The sequence below is a fragment of the Somniosus microcephalus genome, chromosome 4 (genome assembly GCF_052327205.1).
Source record: "Somniosus microcephalus isolate GS21.2 chromosome 4, FLI_Smic_1.0, whole genome shotgun sequence".
NCBI lineage: Eukaryota > Metazoa > Chordata > Chondrichthyes > Squaliformes > Somniosidae > Somniosus > Somniosus microcephalus.
Genome location: NC_140990.1, coordinates 346,850,431 through 346,877,533, shown reverse-complemented (window position 1 = coordinate 346,877,533; position 27,103 = coordinate 346,850,431). Strand labels below are relative to the sequence as shown.

General features: G+C 52.3%; 1 protein-coding gene across 1 annotated transcript in view; it reads right to left on the bottom strand.

Annotated features, from left to right (window-relative positions):
- Nucleotides 1-27,103, bottom strand: part of atg9a (ATG9 autophagy related 9 homolog A (S. cerevisiae)) — an 88,293-nt gene that overhangs the window by 59,739 nt on the left and 1,451 nt on the right. Inside the window, 4 exon segments of the mRNA XM_085986997.1 lie at nt 2,041-2,202; nt 10,115-10,179; nt 11,868-11,911; nt 15,081-15,268. Of these exon segments, the coding sequence (XP_085843123.1) occupies nt 2,041-2,202; nt 10,115-10,179; nt 11,868-11,911; nt 15,081-15,183 (374 nt within the window). The 5' untranslated portion in view covers nt 15,184-15,268.

Below are 27,103 nucleotides of genomic sequence, written 5' to 3'. Positions count from 1 at the left end.
TCACCAGGCTGATACCTGGGATGGCAGGAATGACGTATGAGGAGAGATTGTGTCGATTGGGCTTATACTCACTGGAGTTTAGAAGATGGAGAGCGGATCTCATCGAAACCTATAAAATTCTGTCAGGCCTGGACAGACTAGATGCAGCAAGGATGTTTCTGATGGCCGGGGAGTCCAGAACCAGGGGTCATAGTCTAAGGATAAGGGGTAAGCCATTTAGGACTGAAATGAGGAGGAATTTCTTCACCCAGAGAGTGGTGAACCTGTGGAATTCTCTGCCACAGAGGGCGGTGGAGGCCAATTCATTAAGTATATTCAAGAAAGAGTTGGATATATTTCTTAAGGCTAAAGGGATCAAGGGATATGGGGAGAAGGCAGGGACCGGGTACTGAATTTGGATGATCAGCCATGATCTCATTGAATGGCGGAGCAGGCTCGAAGGGCCGAATGGCCTACTCCTGCTCCTATCTTCTATGTATCTATATATGTACATCAGCAGTAGGGAAAATGCTAGAATCTATTATAAAGAATGTGATAACAGGACACTTAGAAAATATCAACGGGATTAGACAAAGTCAACATGGATTTATGAAAGGGAAATCGTATTTGACAAACCTACTGGAGTTTTTTTGAGGATGTAACTGGTAGAATAGATAAGGACCGGGTACTGAATTTGGATGATCAGCCATGAACGCATTGAATGGCGGAGCAGGCTCGAGGGGCCGAATGGCCTAGTCCTATCTTCTATGTCTATGTTTCTATGGGAGAACCAGTGGATGTGGTGTATTTGGATTTTCAGAAGGCCTTTGATAAAGTCCCACAAGAGATTAGTGAGCAAAATTAAAGCACATGGGATTGGGGGTAATATACAGGCATGGATTGAAAATTGGTCAACAGACAGGAAACATAGTAGGAATAAATGGGTCTTTTTCGGGGTGGCAGGCGGTGACTAGTGGGGTACCGCGGGGATCAGTGCTTGGGCCCCAGCTATTCACAATATATATCGATGATTTGGATGAGGGAACCAAATGTAATATTTCCAAGTTTGCTGACGACACAAAACTAGGTGGGATTGTGAGTTGTGAGGAGGATGCAAAGAGGCTTCAAGGCGATTTAGTCAAGTTGAGTGAGTGGGCAAATACATTGCAGATGCAGTAAAACGTAGATAAATGTGAAGTTATCCACTTCGGTAGGAAAAACAGAAAGGTAGAGTATTATTTAAACGGTGATAGATTGGGAAATGTTCATGTACAAAAAGGCACCTGGGTGTCCTTGCACACCAGTCACTGAAAGCAAACATGCAGATGCAGCAAGCAGTTAGGAAGGCAAACAGTATGTTGGCCTTCATTGCAAGAGGATTTGAGTACAGGAGCAAGGATGTCTTACTACAGTTATACAGGGCCTTGGTGAGACCACACCTGGAGTACTGTGTGCAGTTTTGGTCTCCTTACCTAAGAAAGGATATACTTGCCATAGAGGGAGTGCAGCGAAGGTTCACCAGACTGATTCCTGGGATGACAGGACTGTCGTATGAGGAGAGATTGGATCGACTAGGCCTGTAATCACCAGAGTTTAGAAGATTGAGAGGGGATCTCTTTGAAATGTATAAAATTCTGACAGGGCTAGACAGACTGGATGCAGGGAGGATGTTTCCCCTGGCTGGGGGTTCTAGAACGAGGGGTCACAGTCTCAGGATACGTGGTAGGACATTTAGGACTGAGATGAGGAGAAATGTCTTCACTCAGAGGGTGGTGAACCTGTGAAATTCTCTACCACAGAAGGCTGTGGAGGCCAAGTCACTGAATATATTTAAGGAGGAGATAGACAGATTTCTAGACACAAAAGGCATCAAGGGCTATGGGGAGAGAGCGGGAAAATGGTATTGAGATAGAGGATCAGCCGTGATCATATTGAATGGCGGAGCAGGCTCAAAGAGCCGAATCCTGCTCCTATTTTTCTATGTTTCTAAGTCCCGTTACCCTTACATTGGGACACTCTGTCCCGTTACCCTTGTGTTGCTAGTGATTCCGCGGTCCTTACTTGGTGGTGCAGACTTGCGGGGGCAGGAAGGCGTCCGGCAGCGTGACTTTAACCAGCTGATTCCCGCGGTGTGTGTTGTTCACCAGCTTGTTGGCGAACAGGATGTCGTAATCGACACAGTTGATGAGGAAAGTGGTGAAAGTGACGACGAAGACAAACTGCCTGCACAAACCAAGAAAGAGCTGGGTTACCACCAGAGAATCCCCGGGGCAGGGACAGCACGGGTTAGATACAGAGTAAAGCTCCCTCTACACTGTCCCATCAAACACCCCCGGGGCAGGTACAGCACGGGTTAGATACAGAGTAAAGCTCCCTCAACACTGTCCCATCAAACACTCTCAGGGCAGGTACAGCACGGGTTAGATACAGAGTAAAGCTCCCTCTACACTGTCCCATCAAACACTCCCAGGGCAGGGACAGCACGGGTTAGATACAGAGTAAAGCTCCCTCGACACTGTCCCATCAAACACCCCCGGGGCAGGGACAGCACGGGTTAGATACAGAGTAAAGCTCCCTCTACACTGTCCCATCAAACACTCCCAGGGCAGGGACAGCACGGGTTAGATACAGAGTAAAGCTCCCTCTACACTGTCCCATCAAACACTCCCAGGGCAGGGACAGCACGGGTTAGATACAGAGTAAAGCTCCCTCTACACTGTCCCATCAAACACTCCCAGGGCAGGGACAGCACGGGTTAGATACAGAGTAAAGCTCCCTCTACACTGTCCCATCAAACACTCCCAGGGCAGGTACAGCACGGGTTAGATACAGAGTAAAGCTCCCTCTACACTGTCCATCAAACACTCCCGGGGCAGGTACAGGGGTTAGATACAGAGTAAAGCTCCCTCTACACTGTCCCATCAAACACTCCCGGGGCAGGTACAGCACGGATTAGATACAGAGTAAAGCTCCCTCTACACTGTCCCATCAAACACTCCCAGGGCAGGTACAGCACGGGTTAGATACAGAGTAAAGCTCCCTCTACACTGTCCCATCAAACACTCCCGGGGCAGGTACGGCACGGATTAGATACAGAGTAAAGCTCCCTCCACACTGTCCCATCAAACACTCCCAGGGCAGGTACAGCACGGGTTAGATACAGAGTAAAGCTCCCTCTACACTGTCCCATCAAACACTCCCAGGGCAGGTACAGCACAGGTTAGATACAGAGTAAAGCTCCCTCTACACTGTCCCATCAAACACTCCCAGGGCAGGTACAGCACGGGTTAGATACAGAGTAAAGCCCCCTCGACACTGTCCATCAAATACTCCCAGGGCAGGTACAGCACGGGTTAGATACAGAGTAAAGCTCCCTCTACACGGTCCCATCAAATACTCCCAGGGCAGGTACAGGGGTTAGATACAGAGTAAAGCTCCCTCTACACTGTCCCATCAAACACTCCCAGGGCAGGTACAGCACGGGTTAGATACAGAGTAAAGCCCCCTCGACACTGTCCATCAAATACTCCCAGGGCAGGTACAGCACGGGTTAGATACAGAGTAAAGCTCCCTCTACACGGTCCCATCAAATACTCCCAGGGCAGGTACAGGGGTTAGATACAGAGTAAAGCTCCCTCTACACTGTCCCATCAAACACTCCCAGGGCAGGTACAGCACGGGTTAGATACAGAGTAAAGCGCCCTCTACACGGCGTCGGCAGGAATCCTGAGCGGCAGAGTGGGGCTATAAAAGCCCCAGAGACCAGGTAAGGCCTCACAGCGTCGGCGGGAATCCTGAGCGGCAGAGCGGGGCTATAAAAGGCCCCAGAGACCAGGTAAGGCCTCACAGCGTTGGCGGGAATCCTAAGCGGCAGAGCGGGGCTATAAAAGTCCCAGAGACCAGGTAAGGCCTCACAGCGTCGGCGGGAATCCTGAGCGGGGCTATAAAAGTCCCAGAGACCCAGGTAAGGCGTACCAGTCTCCAGTCTCGGACCTCAGAGGGAAGGAGAGAGGTAAAAAGTAATCCAAGTGTGACGTCACCAGAAAGCGGGTAAGTGATTGGTTGGTAAGTATTTCTCCCTTTTAAGCTTAAATCTCTTTGGTTTATAGTTTCTAAGGTGTGATATTCACCATCTAGAATCGGGGCAGAGGATATTTAAGAATAATATTAATAAATTTAATTAATTACATAGAATGGGAGATCAGGCAATGTGTTGCTGCTGCAATATGTGGGAGCTGGTGGACACCATTGATGCTCACAGTGATCACATTTGCAGTAAGTGTTGGCTGCTCGAGGAACTCCGGCTCCGTGTTGAAGAGCTGGAGTCCGAGCTTCAAACACAGACACATCAGGGAGGGTGAGAGTTACCTGGACTCTGTGTATCACGAGGTATTCACACCAATTAGATTAATTAATTCAGATGTAGTCCGTGGTCAGGGACAGGATGGTGTGACTAGAAGTGAGGCAGGTACGGGGATCCAGGAGGTAGTGTTGGAGGAGCCGCAGCCCTTGCACTTGTCCAACAGGTTCGAGGCTCTTACTCCCTGTGGGGACAGGAGCAGGGACTGCAGGGAGGATGAGCAACCCGGCCACAGCACAGTGGAGCAGGGTCTATTCAAGTGGGGGGAGTTAAAAGAAATGCTGTAGTGGTAGGGGATAGTATTATTAGGGGGATAGATAGAGTTCTTTGCAGCCGAGAGCGAGAATCCCGAAGGCTGTGTTGCCTGCCCGGTGCCAGGGTTAAGGACATCTCCTCTGGACTGGAGAGAAACTTGGAGTGGGAGGGGGAGGATCCAGTTGTCATGGTCCATGTTGGTACCAATGACATAGATAGGACAAGGAAGAAGGTTCTGCTGAGGGAGTTTGAGCAGCTAGGGGCCAAATTAAAAAGCAGAACCACAAGGGTAATAATCTCTGGATTATTACCTGAGCCACGAGCGAATTTGGCTAGGACAAATAAAATTAGAGAGTTAAATGCGTGGCTCAAAGACTGGTGTGGGAGAAATGGGTTTTGCTTCCTGGGACACTGGCACCAGTACTGGGACAGGAGGGAGCTGTTCCGTTGGGACGGGCTTCACTTGGCCAGTGCTGGGAATAGAGTCCTGGCGGATCATATAACTAGGGCTGTAGAGAGGGCTTTAAACTAACTAGTGGGGGGGGAGGTTCCTAGAGAGCAAATAATAAAAATGACAACAGAGAAGGTCATAGACTTAGGTAGCAGTGGGAAAATTAAAAACCAGAGCGTGTCAGGAAGGGGCAGAAGGTATGGAGTAAAAGGTAAAGTAATAAAAAGGGCAAAAGCAGGAACTAAGTGTCACAAAACATCTTTGAAAGTTCTCTATCTGAATACACGTAGCATTCGTAACAAAACAGATGAGTTAATGGCACAAATAACTACATATGGGTATGATCTTGTGGCCATTACAGAAACATGGCTGCAGGGTGACAATGCCTGGGAATTAAACATACCAGGTTATTTAACGATCAGGAAGGACAGGCAGGAAGGAAGCGGAGGTGGGGTGGCTATGTTAATAAAGGAAGGAATCACTGTAATACAGAGAAATGATATTGGGTCAAAAGATCAGGATAATGAAACAGTTTGGGTGGAGATAAGGAATAATAAGGGGAAAAAAACACTAGTGGGCGTAGTCTATAGGCCTCCGAACAGTGGCAACTCTGTTGGACGGAGTATCAATCAGGTAATAGTTGAGGCTTGCAATAAGGGAACATCTATAATTATGGGGGATTTTAACTATCATATTAATTGGACAAATCAAATTGGGCAGGGCTGCCTTGAGGATGAGTTCATTGAGTGTATTAGGGATGGGTTTCTTGAGCAGTATGTAACTGAACCGACCAGGGGGCAAGCAACCTTAGATCTGGTCCTGTGTAACGAGATGGGATTAATTAAAAATGTCCTAGTAAAGGATCCCCTTGGAATGAGTGACCATAACATGGTTGAATTCCATATTCAATTAGAGGGTGAGAAGGTTGGATCTCAAACAAGCGTGCTAAGCTTGAATAAAGGAGACTATGAAGGTATGAGAGCGGAATTGAGTAGAGTGGATTGGGAAAATAGATTAAAGGGTAAGACGATACATGATCAGTGGTGTACATTTAAGGAGTTATTTTACAACTTCCAAAAAATATATATTCCACTGAGAAGAAAAGGGTGTAAAAGAAAAGACAGCCATCCGTGGCTAAGTAAAGAAATTAAGGATAGTATTCGACTAAAAACAAGGGCATATAAGGTAGCCAAATCTAGTGGGAGGATAGAGGATTGGGAAAACTTTAAAAGACAGCAAAAAATAACAAAAAGATTAAGAAAGGGAAGATAGGTTATGAAAGTAAATTAGCAAAAAATATAAAAACAGATCGTAAGAGTTTTTATAGTTATATAAAAAGAAAAAGGGTGGCTAAAGTAAATGTTGGTCCCTTAGAGGATGAGACCGGGAAATTAATGGTGGGAAATATGGAGATGGCAAAAACACTGAATGAATATTTTACATCAGTCTTTACAGTAGAAGACACTAAGAATATCCCAACACTGGACAAACAGGGGGCTAAAGGGGGGGGGGAGGAGCTAAACACGATCAAAATCACTAAGGAAGTGGTACTCGGTAAAATAATGGGACTCAAGGCGGATAAATCACCTGGACCTGATGGCTTACATCCTAGGGTCTTCAGGGAAGTGGCGGTAGGGATTGTGGATGCATTGGTAATAATTTTCCAAAACTCCCTGGACTCGGCAAAGGTCCCGGCAGACTGGAAAACTGCTAATGTAACACCCTTATTTAAAAAGGGCAGTAGACAGAAGGCTGGAAACTATAGACTGGTTAGCCTAACATCTGTGGTAGGTAAAATTTTGGAGTCCATTATTAAGGAGACAGTAACAGGACATTTGGATAATCATAATTTAATAGGACAAAGTCAGCATGGTTTTATGAAGGGGAAGTCATGTTTGACAAATTTGCTGGAGTTCTTTGAGGAAGTAACATATAGGGTGGATAAAGGGGAACCAGTGGACGTAGTGTATTTGGACTTCCAAAAGGCATTTGACAAGGTGCCACACAAAAGATTATTGCTTAAGATAAAAAATCACAGGATTGGGGGTAATATTCTGGCATGGATAGAGGATTGGCTATCTAACAGAAGGCAGAGAGTTGGGATAAATGGTTCATTCTCAGACTGGCAATCAGTAACTAGTGGTGTTCCGCAGGGGTCAGTGCTGGGTCCCCAACTCTTTACAATCTATATTAACGATTTGGAGGAGGGGACCGAGTGTAACATATCAAAGTTTGCAGATGATACTAAGATGGGAGGGAAAGTAGTGAGTGAGGAGGACATAAAAAACCTGCAAGGGGACATAGACAGGCTAAGTAAGTGGGCAGGTGGAATACAATACTGGAAAGTGTGATTTATGCACTTTGGCAGGAAAAATCGTAGAGCAAGTTATTATCTTAATGGCAAGAAACTGGAAAGTACTGAAGTACAAAGGGATCTGGGGGTCCTGGTGCACGAAACTCAAAAGGTTAGTATGCAGGTGCAGCAAGTGATTAAGAAGGCCAATGGAATGTTGGCTTTCATTGCTAGGGGGATAGAATATAAAAATAGGGAGGTATTGCTTCAGTTGTACAAGGTATTGGTGAGACCGCACCTGGAATACTGCGTACAGTTTTGGTGTCCATACTTAAGAAAGGACATACTTGCTCTCGAGTCAGTACAAAGAAGGTTCACTCGGTTAATCCCGGGGATGAGGGGATGGACATATGAGGAGAGGTTGAGTAGATTGGGACTCTACTCATTGGAGTTCAGAAGAATGAGAGGCGATCTTATTGAAACATATAAGATTGTGAAGGGGTTGGATCGGGTGGATGCGGGGAGGATGTTCCCGATGATGGGTGAAACTAGAACTAGGGGGCATAGTCTTAGAATAAGGGGCTGCTCTTTCAAAACTGAGATGAGGAGGAACTACTTCACTGAGGGTGGTAGGTCCATGGAATATGCTGCTCCAAAAAGCTGTAGAAGCTACATCATTACATAAATTTAAAACAGAAATAGACAGTTTCCTAGAAGTAAAGGGAATTAAAGGTTACGGGGAGCGGGCAGGAATTTGGACATGAGTCTAGGTTCGGATCGGTCATGGCCCTGTGGGTAGCGGAGCGGGCCCAGGGGCCGTGTAGCCTGATCCTGCTCCTATTTCATGTGTCTAATTCTGTTAGATTCAGGAGATGGTTCTGTGATAGTGGATTGGCGGTTAGGATCAGGTCAGCCATGATCTTATTGAATGGCGGAGCAGGCTCGAGGGGCCGATTGGCCTACTCCTGCTCCTATTTCTTATGTTATGTACACTGTCCCATCAAACACTCCCAGGGCAGGTACAGCACGGGTTAGATACAGAGTAAAGCTCCCTCTACACTGTCCCCATCAAACACTCCCAGGACAGGTGCAGCACAGGTTAGATACAGAGTAAAGCTCCCTCTACACTGTCCCATCAAACACTCCCAGGGCAGGTACAGCACGGGTTAGATACAGAGTAAAGCTCCCTCTACACTGTCCCATCAAACACTCCCAGGGCAGGTACAGCACAGGTTAGATACAGAGTAAAGCTCCCTCTACACTGTCCCATCAAACACTCCCAGGGCAGGTACAGCACGGGGTTAGATACAGAGTAAAGCTCCCTCTACACTGTCCCATCAAACACTCCCAGGGCAGGTACAGCACGGGTTAGATACAGAGTAAAGCTCCCTCTACACTGTCCCATCAAACACTCCCAGGGCAGGTACAGCACGGGTTAGATACAGAGTAAAGCTCCCTCTACACTGTCCCATCAAACACTCCCAGGGCAGGTACAGCACGGGTTAGATACAGAGTAAAGCTCCCTCTACACTGTCCCATCAAACACTCCCAGGGCAGGTACAGCACGGGGTTAGATACAGAGTAAAGCTCCCTCTACACTGTCCCATCAAACACTCCCAGGGCAGGTACAGCACGGGGTTAGATAGAGAGTAAAGCTCCCTCTACACTGACCCATCAAACACTCCCAGGGCAGGTACAGCACAGGGTTAGATACAGAGTAAAGTTCCCTCTACACTGTCCCATCAAACACTCCCAGGGCAGGTACAGCACGGGGTTAGATACAGAGTAAAGCTCCCTCTACACTGTCCCATCAAACACTCCCAGGGCAGGTACAGCACGGGGTTAGATAGAGAGTAAAGCTCCCTCTAAATTTGGCAGATAGAGTATAATGTGGGAAAATGTGAGGTTATCCACTTTGGTGGGAAGAATAGAGGCAGTTCAGAGAAGGTTCACGAGGTTGATTCCGGAGATGAAGGGCTTGTCTTATGAGGAAAGGTTGAGCAGGCTGGGCCGATACTCATTGGAGTTTAGAAGAATGAGAGGAGATCTTATTGAAACATAAAAGATTCTGAGGGGGATTGACAGGGTGGATGCAGAGAGGATGATTCCCCTCGTGGGGGAATCTAGAACTAGGGGGCATAGTTTCAGAATAAGGGGTCGCCCATTTAAGCTGGAGATGAGGAGGAATTTCTTCTCTGAGAGGGTGGTGAATCTGTGGAATTCTCTGCCCCAGAGGGCCGTGCAGGCTGACTGAGTGAATATATTCAAGGCTGAGATCGACAGGTTCTTGAACTACAGGGGAGTCGAGGGGTATGTGGATTGGGCGGGAAGTGGAGTTGAGGTCGATGATCAGCCACGATCTTATTGAATGGCGGAGCAGGCTCGAGGGGCCGAATAGCCGACTCCTGCTCCTATTTCTTATGTTCTGTTCTACATTGTCCCAACAATACACCTCAGCCCTAAGCTCAGAAGTGCACAGCCCTCCCCAACAGGACCAATATTATTCATCTTTATGTCATTCACTGCGACTGAGATTGCCAGTTTTAAGGCAGTTTTGAGATTGCCTATCTCATTTTATGCAGGGTGCTTACACACAGCTGGCTGTGGAGGCTTGGCGATCAGTCTGGGCTGGACTGGATCCCACTCACAGAGACAATCCCAGAATCACAAAATCACCATGGGCGGTGGGTTTCTTGCCGAACAGGCACATGAGCCCCGGGTTGAGGTTGTACCTGTGCTGGGCACAGATTCTACTGACAGACAAAATACAACTTACACTAATTCAAACATTTCAGTCAGCAGCATGCAGAGGAAGCCGTTCTTCTGATGCAAGTGGTAGATGTGCGGGACAGTTAAGGAGAGATGAGAAACTTCAAAAGTCACAGCACCAGGAGCACACACCTCAGACAGATCACACATTATAGGGCTAAATTCAGACAGGCCAAAATACAGAGAATCTTAAACAACAGCATTAAGTTAACATTACCCACTGAATGCAACCACTGCCTACTGTTACACACACACAGCATCTCCCTGAGGGAGAGGGGCTGAGAGACACCAGTCAGTGTACAGATATCTCCCTGAGAGAGGGGACTGAGAGACACCAGTCAGTGTACAGATATCTCCCTGAGGGAGAGGGGCTGAGAGACACCAGTCAGTGTACAGATATCTCCCTGAGGGAGAGGGGCTGAGAGACACCAGTCAGTGTATAGATATCTCCCTGAGAGAGAGAGAGGACTGAGAGACACCAGTCAGTGTATCGATATCTCCCTGAGAGAGAGGGACTGAGAGACACCAGTCAGTGCACAGATATCTCCCTGAGAGAGAGCGACTGAGAGACACCAGTCAGTGTACAGATATCTCCCTGAGAGAGAGGGGACTGAGACACACCAGTCAGTGTACAGATATCTCCCTGAGAGAGAGGGACTGAGAGACACCAGTCAGTGTATAGATATCTCCCTGAGAGAGAGAGAGGACTGAGAGACACCAGTCAGTGCACAGATATCTCCCTGAGAGAGAGGGACTGAGAGACACCAGTCAGTGCACAGATATCTCCCTGAGAGAGAGGGACTGAGAGACACCAGTCAGTGTACAGATATCTCCCTGAGGGAGAGGGACTGAGAGACACCAGTCAGTGTACAGATATCTCCCTGAGAGAGAGGGACTGAGAGACACCAGTCAGTGCACAGATATCTCCCTGAGAGAGAGGGACTGAGAGACACCAGTCAATGTACAGATATCTCCCTGAGAGACAGGGACTGAGAGACACCAGTCAGTGTACAGATATCTCCCTGAGGGAGAGGGGCTGAGAGACACCAGTCAGTCAGTGTACAGATATCTCCCTGAGAGAGAGGGACTGAGAGACACCAGTCAGTGTACAGAGATCTCCCTGAGGGAGAGGGGACTGAGAGACACCAGTCAGTGTACAGATATCTCCCTGAGAGAGAGGACTGAGAGACACCAGTCAGTGTACAGATATCTCCCTGAGAGAGGGGGACTGAGAGACACCAGTCAGTGTACAGATATCTCCCCGAGAGAGAGGGACACCAGTCAGTGTACAGATATCTCCCTGAGGGAGAGGGACTGAGAGACACCAGTCAGTGTACAGATATCTCCCTGAGGGAGAGGGACTGAGAGACACCAGTCAGTGTACAGATATCTCCCTGAGGGAGAGGGACTGAGAGACACCAGTCAGTGTACAGATATCTCCCTGAGAGTGAGGGACTGAGAGACACCAGTCAGTGTACAAATATCTCCCTGAGGGAGAGGGACTGAGAGACACCAGTCAGTGTACAGATATCTCCCTGAGAGAGGACAGAGAGACACCAGTCTGTAGAAATCTCTTGAACTCTTTTGCTTCTAAATCACGCCAACAGCAGACGCACTTTAATTGCCAGGAGCTTTGTTCCCATGAACCCACTGTCACTGAAGCTGCTGTTGGCGTTAGATAACTGGTACAAGCTCAAGTCCCCTCACACCGAGAGGCTGATGGAACAAACCACGGTATAACTAACAGTCCTAAAGGATATTCTGGAGAAGAACAGGTCCAGGTTTTCAATGTGATGCCATGGAGCTACAGAAAATAAAACAGAAGGATTAGAGATCAGAAACTCTGAGCAGATACCACACAGGAGGCTATTGGAGAAGACTGAATTGGGGGAGGGGAGCAAACTGGATTAAGACTGGTTCGAAGGGAGGAGACAGAGAGTTTGAGTGAAGGGTAGTTTCTCAGAGTGGGTGGGAGTGGGTAGTTGGGTCCCACAGGGTTCAGTTCTGGGACCACTTCTACTCTGATTTGGATATGGGTCAGAGGGACTGGTGTCACTAAAATAGGAGGCAGAGCAAATCATTCCGAGGATCGCAGGAAGCTGCGAGCAGATATCGAGAAGATGGTGCAATGGGCAAAAGTGACCGATGGAATTCAAAGTCCATAAAAATGTAAGAGTTCGAATGACACGTTGAATGGGGAGAAGGCAGGGTGGTGTGGGGGAGCAGAGGGATTTGGGGGTTCAGTTTCACAGGACATTAAAAGCCGCCCCTCGACTGGATATGACCACAGAATGTTCATGCAATATGGAAGATGTATAGAATATAAACGCGGAGGTGTAATGGGGAGTAAGCCCACAGTTAGAGACGATGTCCAGTGTTGGGCTTCACACTACAGGAAGCAAATTGACGCGAGAGGGGGAGGGAACAACGCAGATTGACTGGGATCCAGCCTGCTAAGAAAATACAAATGCAGAGAAATACATGAAAAATTGGGTGTGTTTTCATTAGAACAGAGCAGATTAAAGTGTGATTTGAGAGAGGGATAAAGTTATTACGGGATGGGACAGAGTAGCTCGAAACAGTACTTCCTGAGATTGAGAGGCTACAACAAGGGGACATGAATACAAGATTAAATGTCGGAGATTTAGGACAGAGAGCAGCAGAATTTCTATCACACTGAAGGTGGTGAGGCTGTGGAATTCACTCACGGAGTTAGTGACAGAATCAGGGACCAGAGCAACATTTAACAATAGGCGAGATAGGTGACTGAAGGAGAGAGGGATGAAGGGACATGTGAAGAGAGCAGGTACATGGGATTAGGATACTGCTCGTGTGGCGGGTAAACTGCAGCACAGACTGGTCGGGCCGAATGGCTCGTCTCCATGTTATAATTCGATGTAAAGATTGCAGGTTGATTACCAAAGGAAACATTCACTGTGACACCAGGATGAAGCAGCTGAGAGAGTTGGTGCGTCAGCTCCCGATCACCATTCCCTCCATCACAACACTTGCGAAGGGCATTTAAATATCCAATTCCCTCCCAAAGACAAGGACTCCCACCGGGGTACAGTTCCACAGGCACTGACTCTCACTGGGGTACAGTTCCACAGACACTGACTCTCACTGGGGTACAGTTCCACAGACACTGACTCTCACTGGGGTACAGTTCCACAGACACTGACTCTCACTGGGGTACAGTTCCACAGACACTGACTCTCACTGGGGTACAGTTCCACAGACACTGACTCTCACTGGGGTACAGTTCCACAGACACTGACTCTCACTGGGGTACAGTTCCACAGACACTGACTCTCACTGGGGTACAGTTCCACAGACACTGACTCTCACTGGGGTACAGTTCCACAGACACTGACTCTCACTGGGGTACAGTTCCACAGGCACTGACTCTCACTGGGGTACAGTTCCACAGACACTGACTCTCACTGGGGTACAGTTCCACAGACACTGACTCTCACTGGGGTACAGTTCCACAGACGCTGACTCTCACTGGGGTACAGTTCCACAGACACTGACTCTCACTGGAGTACAGTTCCACCGACCCTGTCTCTCACTGGGGTTCAGTTCCACAGACACTGACTCTCACTGGGGTACAGTTCCACAGACACTGACTCTCACTGGGGTTCAGTTCCACAGACACTGACTCTCACTGGGGTACAGTTCCACAGACACTGACTCTCACTGGGGTACAGTTCCACAGACACTGACTCTCACTGGGGTACAGTTCCACAGACACTGACTCTCACTGGGGTACAGTTCCACAGACACTGACTCTCACTGGGGTACAGTTCCACAGACACTGACTCTCACTGGGGTACGGTTCCACAGACACTGACTCTCACTGGGGTACAGTTCCACAGATACTGACTCTCACTGGGGTTCAGTTCCACAGACACTGACTCTCACTGGGGTACAGTTCCACAGACACTGACTCTCACTGGGGTACGGTTCCACAGACACTGACTCTCACTGGGGTACAGTTCCACAGACACTGACTCTCACTGGGGTACAGTTCCACAGACACTGACTCTCACTGGGGTACAGTTCCACAGACACTGACTCTCACTGGGGTACAGTTCCACAGACACTGACTCTCACTGGGGTTCAGTTCCACAGACACTGACTCTCACTGGGGTACAGTTCCACAGACACTGACGCTCACTGGGGTACAGTTCCACAGACACTGACTCTCACTGGGGTACAGTTCCACAGACACTGACTCTCACTGGGGTACAGTTCCACAGACACTGACTCTCACTGGGGTACAGTTCCACAGACACCGACTCTCACTGGGGTACGAGTTCCGTGGGCAACAGGCACCCCTGGGATCAAGACACATCACATTTGACAAATTTAATACACTAACTGATTGGCTGGATGAAGGGAATGCAGAAGCTGGAGTGTATATGCAAAACCTTGAATAAGGTGCCTCACGAGGGGCTTATTAGAAAAATTCAGCTGTATGATAAACGTAGCAGAGTGGACAAAGAGCTGGTCAACGGACAAGAAAGAAATAGCTACAGTAAAAGGGTGAGGCTCAGACTGGAATTGGAGTACCTCAGGAGTCAGTACTGGTCCATTTTTACTCTCGGTGTGTATGTAGATGCTTTGGACTTGGGTATCGGGAACACCAGCTCAAAATTTGTTGACAACACAATAAGAAGTGGTTTGGAAAAGAGCGAGGATTGCAAAAACCTCAGGAGATATAGGCAGGTTGGCGGGATGGGCAGGCAGGGGGCAGCTACAGTTTTATGGAAGGAAGTGAGAGGCGATAGATTTTGGGAGACAAAACAAGGACTGGGAGTGAACACTGATTGGAAAGTCACTGAGGGGATTGTGAATCAACAGAGACTCCCCCCCCCCCCAGGGGTTCAAATCTATAGATTCGCTGAAATTGAAAGTGCAGCTCGATAATAGGAACTGGGAATCGAGGGAGGGGAGAATGTTTAACTTACATTTACTGCCATCAGCCACATGAACCAGCAGATCTTCCTCCCCGGGTGGGGAGTCGGTGTAGGAGGACTGCAGCCGCTGGTACTCGGTGGTGAACTCCGCCATCTCACACTGCCATCCCTCACCTGGTGCCAAGCACTCTCATCATCCAATGACGCCGGAAGACTCCCCCGACACACAAGGACCAAACCTACCGCAAGATCAAAAGGTCAAATAACGTCAACATTGGGACTCAGCGCAGTCACTGTTTCTACAGCTTCGTCCACATCCCATTCATATCCAGAAATCTCAAGCTGCCCTGACTAACTGAGCTCAGTGCTGTGATTCCAACACCAGCAACAGCCCAATTCAAAGTTCAGACCCAGAAACAACAGACAAGGAACAAACACAACAGGACAGGAACTGCCAGGGTTTGCAGAGCATCAAAATTTTAACCCCCCTGGCAAAGGGGAGCTGCCACAGTGCCAGCCGTGGCTCAGTGGGCAGCAGTCTCACCTCTCGAGTCAGAAGGTTGTGAGTTCGAGTCCCACTCCAGGGGCTTGAGCACAAAAATCTCGGCTGACACTCCAGTGCAGTGCTGAGGGAGCGCCGCGCTGTCGGAGGGGCAGTGCTGAGGGAGCGCCGCGCTGTCGGAGGGGCAGTGCTGAGGGAGCGCCGCGCTGTCGGAGGGGCAGTGCTGAGGGAGCGCCGCGCTGTCGGAGGGGCAGTGCTGAGGGAGCGCCGCGCTGTCGGAGGGGCAGTGCTGAGGGAGCGCCGCGCTGTCGGAGGGGCAGTGCTGAGGGAGCGCCGCGCTGTCGGAGGGGCAGTGCTGAGGGAGCGCCGCGCTGTCGGAGGGGCAGTGCTGAGGGAGCGCCGCGCTGTCGGAGGGGCAGTGCTGAGGGAGCGCCGCGCTGTCGGAGGGGCAGTGCTGAGGGAGCGCCGCGCTGTCGGAGGGGCAGTGCTGAGGGAGCGCCGCGCTGTCGGAGGGGGCAGTGCTGAGGGAGCGCCGCGCTGTCGGAGGGGCAGTGCTGAGGGAGCGCCGCGCTGTCGGAGGGGCAGTGCTGAGGGAGCGCCGCGCTGTCGGAGGGGCAGTGCTGAGGGAGCGCCGCACTGTCGGAGGTGCAGTGCTGAGGGAGAGCCGCACTGTCGGAGGGGCAGTGCTGAGGGAGAGCCGCACTGTCGGAGGGGCAGTCTTACGGATGAGACGTTAAACCGAAGCCCCGTCTGCTCTCTCAGGACGTAAAAGATCCCATGGCACTATTTCGAAGAAGAGCAAAGGAGTTATTTCCCGGTGTCCCGGCCAATACGTATCTCTCAATCAACATAACAAAAACATTATACGGTCATTATCACATTGCTGTTAGTGGGAGCTTGCTGTGCGCAAACTGGCTGCCGCGTTTCCTACATTACAACAGTGACTACACTTCAAAACTACTTCAGTGGCTGTAAAGCACTTTGGGACATCCTGAGGTTGTCAAAAGCCCTATATAAATGCAAATCAATCTTTCTATTATTTTCTTTGGGCTAGGGACTGCTGACTGAGGTTTTGACTGGGTTGTGTAGGTAATGGTTCTGTGGGTGGAACTGTACCCCAGTGAGAGTCAGTGTCTGTGGAACTGTACCCCAGTGAGAGTCAGTGTCTGTGGAACTGTACCCCAGTGAGAGTCAGTGTCTGTGGAACTGTACCCCAGTGAGAGTCAGTGTCTGTGGAACTGTACCCCAGTGAGAGTCAGTGTCTGTGGAACTGCACCCCAGTGAGAGTCAGTGTCTGTGGAACTGTACCCCAGTGAGAGTCAGTGTCTGTGGAACTGTACCCCAGTGAGAGTCAGTGTCTGTGGAACTGTACCCCAGTGAGAGTCAGTGTCTGTGGAACTGTACCCCAGTGAGAGTCAGTGCCTGTGGAACTGTACCCCAGTGAGAGTCAGTGTCTGTGGAACTGTACCCCAGTGAGAGTCAGTGTCTGTGGAACTGTACCCCAGTGAGAGTCAGTGTCTGTGGAACTGTACCCCAGCGAGAGTCAGTGTCTGGGGAACTGTACCCCAGTGAGAGTCAGTGTCTGTGGAACTGTACCCCAGTGAGAGTCAGTGTCTGTGGAACTGTACCCCAGTGAGAGTCAGTGTCTGTGGAACTGTACCCCAGTGAGAGTCAGTGTCTGTGGAACTGTACCCCAGTGAGAGTCAGTGTCTGTGGAACTGTACCCCAGTGAGAGTCAGTGTCTGTGGAACTGTACCCCAGCGAGAGTCATGCAGCACAGGAAGAGGCCCTTCGGCCCATCGTGTCCGTGCCAGCCATCAAGCCCTGTCTATTCTAATCCCATTTTCCAGCACTTGGTCCCTAGCCTTGTATGCTGTGGCGTTTCAAGTGCTCATCTAAATGCTTCTTGAAAGTTGAGGGTTCCTGCCTCTACCACCCTTTCAGGCAGTGAGTTACAGATTCCAACCACCCTCCGGGTGAAAAAGTTTTTCCTCAAATCCCCTCTAAACCTCCTGCCCCTTACCTTGAATCTATGCCCCCTTGTTATTGACCCCTCTACTAAGGGGAAAAGTTCCTTTCTATCTACCCTATCTATGCCTCTCATAATTTTGTACACCTCAATCAGGTCCCCCCTCAGCCTTCTCTGCTCCAAGGAAAACAACCCCAGCCTGTCCAGTCTTTCTTCATAGCTGAAGCGCTCCAGCATCCTGGTAAATCTCCTCTGTACCCTCTCCAATGCAATCACATCCTTCCTATAGTGTGGCGACCAGAACTGCACACAGTACTCCAGCTGTGGCCTTACCAGCGTTTTGTACAGCTCCATCATAACCTCCCTGCTCTTATATTCTATGCCTCGGCTAATGAAGGCAAGTATCCCATATGCCTTTTTAACCACCTTATCTACCTGTCCTGCTGCCTTCGGAGATCTATGTACATGCACACCAAGGTCCCTCTGATCCTCTGTCCTTCCTAGGGTCCTACCATTCATTGTGTATTCCCTTGCCTTGTTAGTCCTTCCAAAATGCATTACCTCACACTTTTCAGGGTTAAATTCCATTCGCCGCTATTCTGCCCATCTGACCAACCCGTCTATATCATCCTGCAGACTGAGGCTACCCTCCTCGTTATTTACCACTCCACCAATTTTCATGTCATCTGCGAACCTACTGATCATACCCTTTACATTCACATCCAAATCATTAATGTACACTACAAACAGCAAGGGACCCAGCACCGATCCCTGCGGTACACCACTGGACACAGGCTTCCAGTCACAAAAACAACCTTCGACCATCACCCTCTGCCTCCTGCCACTAAGCCAGTTTTGGATCCAATGTGCCAAGGCACCCTGGATCCCATGGGCTCTTACCTTCTTGACCAGTCTCCCATGTGGGACTTTGTCAAAAGCCTTACTGAAGTCCATGTAAACCACATCAACTGCACTACCCTCATCCACACAACTAGTCACCCCCTCGAAAAATTCAATCAAATTGGTCAGACATGATCTCCCCCTAACAAAGCCATGCTGACTATCCCTGATTAATCCTTGCCTCTCCAAGTGGAGACTAATTCTTTCCCTCAGAATTTTTTCCAATCATTTCCCGACCACTGATGTTCGGCTCACTGGCCTGTAATTCCCTAGTTTATCCATACTACCCTTCTTGAATAATGGTACTATGTTAGCTGTTCTCCGGTCCTCTGGCAGCTCCCCTGTGGCCAGAGAGGTTCTGAAAATTTGTGTCAGAGCCCCTGCAATCTCCTCCCTTGCCTCACACAGCAGTCTGGGATACATCCCGTAAGGGCCTGGGGATTTATCCACTTTTAAGCCTGCTAAAACCACTAGTACCCCCTCCCTCTCAATACTAATTTGTTCAAGTATATCACAATCCCCCTGCCTGATTTCTATGCCTACATCATCCTTCTCCATAGTGAACACAGATGCAAAATATTCATTTAAAACCTCACCTACATCTTCCAGCTCTACACACAGATTGCCACTTTGGTCCCTAATGGGCCCTACTCTTTCCCTGGTTATCCTCTTGCCCTCAATATATTTATAAAACACCTTGGGATTTTCCTTTATTTTGCCCGCCCGTGTTTTTTCATGGCCCCTCCTCGCTCTCCTAATTTCTTTTTTAATTACCCCCTGCGCTTTCTATACTCCTCTAGAGCTTCCACTGTTTTTAGTCCTTTGTATCTGCCAAAAGCCTCCCTTTTTTTCCTAATCCATTCTTGTATAACCCTTGACATCCAGGGTTCCCTGGGCTTGTTGGTCCCACCCTTGACCTTTACGGGAACATGTTGGCGTTGTACTCTCTCTATTTCCTTTCTGAAAGACTCCCACTGCTCTGATGTGGATTTTCCTACAAGTAGCTGATCCCAGTCCACTTTGGCCAGATTCTGCCTTATCATATTAAAATCGGCCTTCCCCCAATTTAGAACCTTTATTTCTGGGCCGTCTTTGTCCTTTTCCATGACTACCTTAAATCTCACCGAATTATGGTCACTGTCACCAAAATGCTCTCCTACTGACACTTCTACCACTTGCCCGGCTACATTCCCTAGAATTAGGTCCAGTACCGCCCCCTCTCTTGTAGGACTTTCTACATGCTGGCTCATAAAGCTCTCCTGGATGCACTTTAAGAATTCTGCACCCTCTAAGCCTTTCACACTCTGACTATCCCAGTTAATATTGGGGAAGTTGAAATCCCCTACTATTATTACCCTATTATTTCTACACTTCTCTGAGATTTGCCTACATATCTGTTCCTCTATCTCCCCTGACTGTTTGGGGGCCTATAGTACACTCCCAGCAAAGTGCTTGCCCCCTTTTTGTTTTTAAGTTCTACCCATATGGCCTCATTAGAGGAACCTGCTAAAATACCATCCCTCCTTGCAGCAGTAATTGACTCCTTGATTAATATTGCGACACCCCCTCCTCTTTTACACCCCCCTCTGTCCCGCCTGAAGATTCTACACCCCGGAATATTGAGCTGCCAGTCCTGACCCTCCCTCAACCATGTCTCTGTGATAGCAACAATATCATACTCCCACGTGTTCATCAACACCTTCAATTCATCTGCCTTACTCGCAAGACTCCTTGCATTAAAATAAATGCCATCCAGCCTGCTACCTAGCTCCCTAACTTCTTGTTGCAGGACCTCATCCCTCTTCCTACCCATGTCGTTGGTACCAGTGTGAACCACGACCTCTGACTGTTCGCCCTCCCCCTTCAGAATGCCCTGCAGCCGTTCAGTGACATCCTTGACCCTGGCACCAGGGAGGCAATATACCATCCTGGAGTACGTCTGTGGCCAAACAAACGTCTACCTGTTCCCCTTACGATAGAATCCCCTATCACTATTGCTCTCCCACTGTCTGGAACCCATACGCCAGTGAGAGTCAGTGTCTGTGGAACTGTACCCCAGCGAGAGTCAGTGTCTGTGGAACTGTACCCCAGTGAGAGACATTGTCTGTGGAACTGTACCCCAGTGAGAGTCAGTGTCTGTGGAACTGTACCCCAGCGAGAGTCAGTGTCTGTGGAACTGTACCCCAGTGAGAGTCAGTGTCTGTGGAACTGTACCCCAGCGAGAGTCAGTGCCTGTGGAACTGTACCCCAGTGAGAGTCAGTGTCTGTGGAACTGTACCCCAGTGAGAGTCAGTGTCTGTGGAACTGTACCCCAGTGAGAGTCGGTGTCTGTGGAACTGTACCCCAGCGAGAGTCAGTGTCTGTGGAACTGTACCCCAGCGAGAGTCAGTGTCTGTGGAACTGTACCCCAGTGAGAGTCAGTGTCTGTGGAACTGTACCCCAGTGAGAGTCAGTGTCTGTGGAACTGTACCCCAGTGAGAGTCAGTGTCTGTGGAACTGTACCCCAGTGAGAGTCAGTGTCTGTGGAACTGTACCCCAGTGAGAGTCAGTGTCTGTGGAACTGTACCCCAGTGAGAGTCAGTGTCTGTGGAACTGTACCCCAGTGAGAGTCAGTGTCTGTGGAACTGTACCCCAGTGAGAGTCAGTGTCTGTGGAACTGTACCCCAGTGAGAGTCAGTGTCTGTGGAACTGTACCCCAGTGAGAGTCAGTGTCTGTGGAACTGTACCCCAGTGAGAGTCAGTGTCTGTGGAACTGTACCCCAGTGAGAGTCAGTGTCTGTGGAACTGTACCCCAGTGAGAGTCAGTGTCTGTGGAACTGTACCCCAGCGAGAGTCAGTGTCTGTGGAACTGTACCCCAGCGAGAGTCAGTGTCTGTGGAACTGTACCCCAGTGAGAGTCAGTGTCTGTGGAACTGTACCCCAGTGAGAGTCAGTGTCTGTGGAACTGTACCCCAGTGAGAGTCAGTGTCTGTGGAACTGTACCCCAGTGAGAGTCAGTGTCTGTGGAACTGTACCCCAGTGAGAGTCAGTGTCTGTGGAACTGTACCCCAGTGAGAGTCAGTGTCTGTGGAACTGTACCCCAGTGAGAGTCAGTGTCTGTGGAACTGTACCCCAGTGAGAGTCAGTGTGTGTGGAACTGTACCCCAGTGAGAGTCAGTGTCTGTGGAACTGTACCCCAGTGAGAGTCAGTGTCTGTGGAACTGTACCCCAGTGAGAGTCAGTGTCTGTGGAATTGTACCCCAGTAAGAGTCAGTGTCTGTGGAACTGTACCCCAGTGAGAGTCAGTGTCTGTGGAACTGTACCCCAGTGAGAGTCAGTGTCTGTGGAACTGTACCCCAGTGAGAGTCAGTGCCTGTGGAACTGTACCCCAGTGAGAGTCAGTGTCTGTGGAACTGTACCCCAGTGAGAGTCAGTGTCTGTGGAACTGTACCCCAGTGAGAGTCAGTGTCTGTGGAACTGTACCCCAGTGAGAGTCAGTATCTCTCACGTGTACCCCAGTTAGTAGAGGGGTGAGACAAGTGGAAAGATTACGAAGCAAATCTAGAAAATTGCTACATACCCAGTAAGCCACAAGTCACAGGAGCCGCAGCAGCGTGGAGTGCAGAGACACGAAGTGCCAGTGAAAGCAGTCAACTGCGAAATTTCAGTTTCAGTTTCAGTTCCTGTGTTCAGCCTCCATCACAGAGCTGTCACACCCAGAAACTGACGTTGATTCTCAACTGCTTCAGCTTGTCGACAGAAGCCGGACAATACTCACCACACCTCCGACAGTGCAGCGCTCCCTCAGTACTGCCCCTCCGACAGTGCGGCGCTCCCTCAGTACTGCCCCTCCGACAGTGCAGCGCTCCCTCAGTACTGCCCCTCCGACAGTGCGGCGCTCCCTCAGTACTGCCCCTCCGACAGTGCGGCGCTCCCTCAGTACTGGCCCTCCGACAGTGCAGCACTCCCTCATTACTGCCCCTCCGACAGTGCGGCGCTCCCTCAGTACTGCCCCTCCGACAGTGCAGCGCTCCCTCAGTACTGCCCCTCCGACAGTGCGGCGCTCCCTCAGTACTGCCCCTCCGACAGTGCAGCGCTCCCTCAGTACTACCTCTCCGACAGTGCGGCGCTCCCTCAGTACTGCCCCTCCAACAGTGCAGTTCTCCCTCAGTACTGCCCCTCCGACAGTGCGGCGCTCCCTCAGTACTGCCCCTCCGACAGTGCGGCGCTCCCTCATTACTGCCCCTCCGACAGTGCTTCTGTCCCTCCAACAGTGCAGTTCTCCCTCAGTACTGCCCCTCCAACAGTGCAGTTCTCCCTCAGTACTGCCCCTCCGACAGTGCGGCGCTCCCTCAGTACTGCCCCTCCGACAGTGCTTCTGTCCCTCCAACAGTGCAGTTCTCCCTCAGTACTGCCCCTCCAACAGTGCAGTTCTCCCTCAGTACTGCCCCTCCGACAGTGCAGCGCTCCCTCAGTACTGCCCCTCCGACAGTGCAGCGCTCCCTCAGTACTGCCCCTCCGACAGTGCGGCGCTCCCTCAGTACTGCCCCTCCGACAGTGCGGTGCTCCCTCAGTACTGCCCCTCCGACAGTGCAGCGCTTTCTCAGTACTGACCCTTCCGACAGTGCATCTGTCCCTCAGTACTGCCCCTCCGACAGTGCAGCGCTCCCTCAGTACTGCCCCTCCGACAGTGCGGCGCTCCCTCAGTACTGACCCTCGGACAGTGCAGCGCTCCCTCAGGACTGCCCCTCCGACAGTGCGGCGCTCCCTCAGTACGACCCCTCCGACAGTGCAGCGCTCCCTCAGTACTACCCCTCCGACAGTGCGGCGCTCATTCAGTACTGACCCTCCGACAGTGCAGCGCTCCCTCAGTACTGCCCCTCCGACAGTGCGGCGCTCCCTCGGTACTACCCCTCCGACAGTGCGGCGCTCCCTCAGTACTGCCCCTCCGATAGTGCAGCACTCCCTCAGTACTGCCCCTCCGATAGTGCAGCACTCCCTCAGTACTGCCCCTCCGACAGTGCATCTGTCCCTCAGTACTGACCCTCCGACAGTGCGGGGCTCCCTCAGTACTGCCACTCCCATAGTGCAGCACTCCCTCAGTACTGCCCCTCCGACAGTGCAGCGCTCCCTCAGTACTGCCCCTCCGACAGTGCGGCGCTCCCTCAGTACTGCCCCTCCGACAGTGCAGCACTCCCTCAGTACTGACCCTGTGACAGTGCGGGGCTCCCTCAGTACTGCCCCTCCGATAGTGCAGCGCTCCCTCAGTACTGCCCCTCCGACAGTGCATCTGTCCGTCAGTACTGCCTCTCCGACAGTGCGGCACTCCCTCAGTACTGCCCCTCCGACAGTGCGGCGCTCCCTCAGTACTACACCTCCGACAGTGCGGCGCACCCTCAGTACTGCCCCGACAGTGCGGCGCGCCCTCAGTACTGCCCCTCCGACAGTGCGGCACTCCCTCAGTACTGCCCCTCCGACAGTGCGGCACTCCCTCAGTACTGCCCCTCCGACAGTGCGGCGCTCCCTCAGTGCTGCCCCTCCGACAGTGCGGCGCGCCCTCAGTACTGCCCCTCCGACAGTGCGGCACTCCCTCAGTACTGCCCCTCCGACAGTGCGGCGCTCCCTCAGTACTGCCCCTCCGACAGTGCAGCTCTCCCTCAGTACTGCCCCTCCGACAGTGCGGCGCTCCCTCAGTACTGCCCCTCCGACAGTGCGGCGCTCCCTCAGTACTGCCCCTCCGACAGTGCGGCGCTCCCTCAGTACTGCCCCTCCGACAGTGCAGCACTCCCTCAGTACTGCCCCTCCGATAGTGCAGCACTCCCTCAGTACTGCCCCTCCGACAGTGCATCTGTCCCTCAGTACTGACCCTCCAACAGTGCGGCGCTCCCTCAGTACTGCCCCTCCGACAGTGCGGCGCTCCCTCAGTACTGCCCCTCCGACAGTGCATCTGTCCCTCAGTACTGACCCTCCGAGAGTGCGGCGCTCCCTCAGTACTGCCCCTCCGACAGTGCGGCGCTCCCTCAGTACTACCCCTCCGACAGTGCGGCGCTCCCTCAGTACTACCCCTCCAACAGTGCAGCGCTCCCTCAGTACTGCCCCTCCGACAGTGCGGCGCTCCTTCAGTACTGCCCCTCCGACAGTGCGGCGCTCCCTCAGTACTACCCCTCCAACAGTGCAGCGCTCCCTCAGTACTGCCCCTCCGACAGTGCGGCGCTCCCTCAGTACTGCCCCTCCGACAGTGCGGCGCTCCCTCAGTACTGCCCCTCCGACAGTGCAGCACTCCCTCAGTGCGGGGCTCCCTCAGTACTGCCCCTCCGATAGTGCAGCGCTCCCTCAGTACTGCCCCTCCGACAGTGCATCTGTCCCTCAGTACTGCCCCTCCGACAGTGCAGCACTCCCTCAGTACTGCCCCTCCGACAGTGCGGCGCTCCCTCAGTACTACCCCTCCGACAGTGCGGCGCTCCCTCAGTACTGCCCCTCCGACAGTGCGGCACTCCCTCAGTACTGCCCCTCCGACAGTGCGGCGCTCCCTCAGTACTGCCCCTCCGACAGTGCAGCGCTCCCTCAGTACTGCCCCTCCGACAGTGCGGCGCTCCCTCAGTACTGCCCCTCGGACAGTGCAGCGCTCCCTCAGTACTGCCCCTCCGACAGTGCGGCGCTCCTTCAGTACTGCCCCTCCGACAGTGCAGCTCTCCCTCAGTACTGCCCCTCCGACAGTGCAGCGCTCCCTCAGTACTGCCCCTCCGACAGTGCGGCGCGCCCTCAGGACTGCCCCTCCGACAGTGCGGCGCTCCCTCAGTACTACCCCTCCGGCAGTGCGGCGCGCCCTCAGTACTGCCCCTCCGACAGTGCAGCACTCCCTCAGTGCGGCGCTCCTTCAGTACTGCCCCTCCGATAGTGCAGCACTCCCTCAGTACTGCCCCTCCGACAGTGCATCTGTCCCTCAGTACTGACCCTCCAACAGTGCGGCGCTCCCTCAGTCCTGCCCCTCCGACAGTGCGGCGCTCCCTCAGTACTGCCCCTCCGCCAGTGCAGCACTCCCTCAGTACTGCCCCTCCGATAGTGCAGCACTCCCTCAGTACTGCCCCTCCGACAGTGCATCTGTCCCTCAGTACTGACCCTCCGACAGTGCGGCGCTCCCTCAGTACTGCCCCTCCGACAGTGCGGCGCTCCCTCAGTACTGCCCCTCCGACAGTGCATCTGTCCCTCAGTACTGACCCTCCGACAGTGCGGCGCTCCCTCAGTACTGCCCCTCCGACAGTGCGGCGCTCCCTCAGTACTGCCCCTCCGACAGTGCGGCGCTCCCTCAGTACTGCCCCTCCGACAGTGCATCTGTCCCTCAGTACTGACCCTCCGACAGTGCGGCTCTCCCTCAGTACTGACCCTCCGACAGTGCGGCTCTCCCTCAGTACTGACCCTCCGACAGTGCGACGCTCCCTCAGTACTGCCCCTCCGACAGTGCGGCTCTCCCTCAGTACTGCCCCTCCGACAGTGCGGCTCTCCCTCAGTACTGCCCTTCCGACAGTGCAGCGCTCCCTCAGTACTGAACCTCCGACAGTGCGGCTCTCCCTCAGTACTGACCCTCCGACAGTGCAGCGCTCCCTCAGTACTGCCCCTCCGACAGTGCGGCTCTCCCTCAGTACTGACCCTCCGACAGTGCAGCGCTCCCTCAGTACTGACCCTCCGACAGTGCGGCTCTCCCTCAGTACTGCCCCTCCGACAGTGCGGCTCTCCCTCAGTACTGCCCCTCCGACAGTGCAGCACTCCCTCAGTACTGCCCCTCCGACAGTGCGGCTCTCCCTCAGTACTGCCCCTCCGACAGTGCGGCTCTCCCTCAGTACTGACCCTCCGAGAGTGCGGCGCTCCCTCAGTACTGCCCCTCCGACAGTGCGGCGCTCCCTCAGTACTGCCCCTCCGACAGTGCGGCGCTCCCTCAGTACTGCCCCTCCGACAGAGCGGCTCTCCCTCAGTACTGCCCCTCCGACAGTGCGGCGCTCCCTCAGTACTGCCCCTCCGACAGTGCGGCGCTCCCTCAGTACTGCCCCTCCGACAGTGCGGCGCTCCCTCAGTACTGCCCCTCCGACAGTGCGGCGCTCCCTCAGTACTGACCCTCCGACAGTGCGGCGCTCCTTCAGTACTGCCCCTCCGACAGTGCAGCGCTCCCTCAGTACTGCCCCTCCGACAGTGCGGCGCTCCTTCAGTACTGCCCCTCCGACAGTGTAGCGCTCCCTCAGTACTGCCCCTCCGAAAGTGCGGCGCTCCCTCAGTACTGCCCCTCCGACAGTGCAGCACTCCCTCAGTGCGGCGCTCCTTCAGTACTGCCCCTCCGACAGTGCAGCGCTCCCTCAGTACTGCCCCTCCGACAGTGCGGCACTCCCTCAGTACTGCCCCTCCGACAGTGCGGCGCTCCCTCAGTACTGCCCCTCCGACAGTGCGGCGCTCTCTCAGTACTGCCCCTCCGACAGTGCGGCACTCCCTCAGTACTGCCCCTCCGACAGTGCGGCGCTCCCTCAGTACTACCCCTCCGACAGTGCGGCGCACCCTCAGTACTGCCCCGACAGTGCGGCGCGCCCTCAGTACTGCCCCTCCGACAGTGCGGCACTCCCTCAGTACTGCCCCTCCGACAGTGCGGCACTCCCTCAGTACTGCCCCTCCGACAGTGCGGCGCACCCTCAGTACTGCCCCGACAGTGCGGTACTCCCTCAGTACTGCCCCTCCGACAGT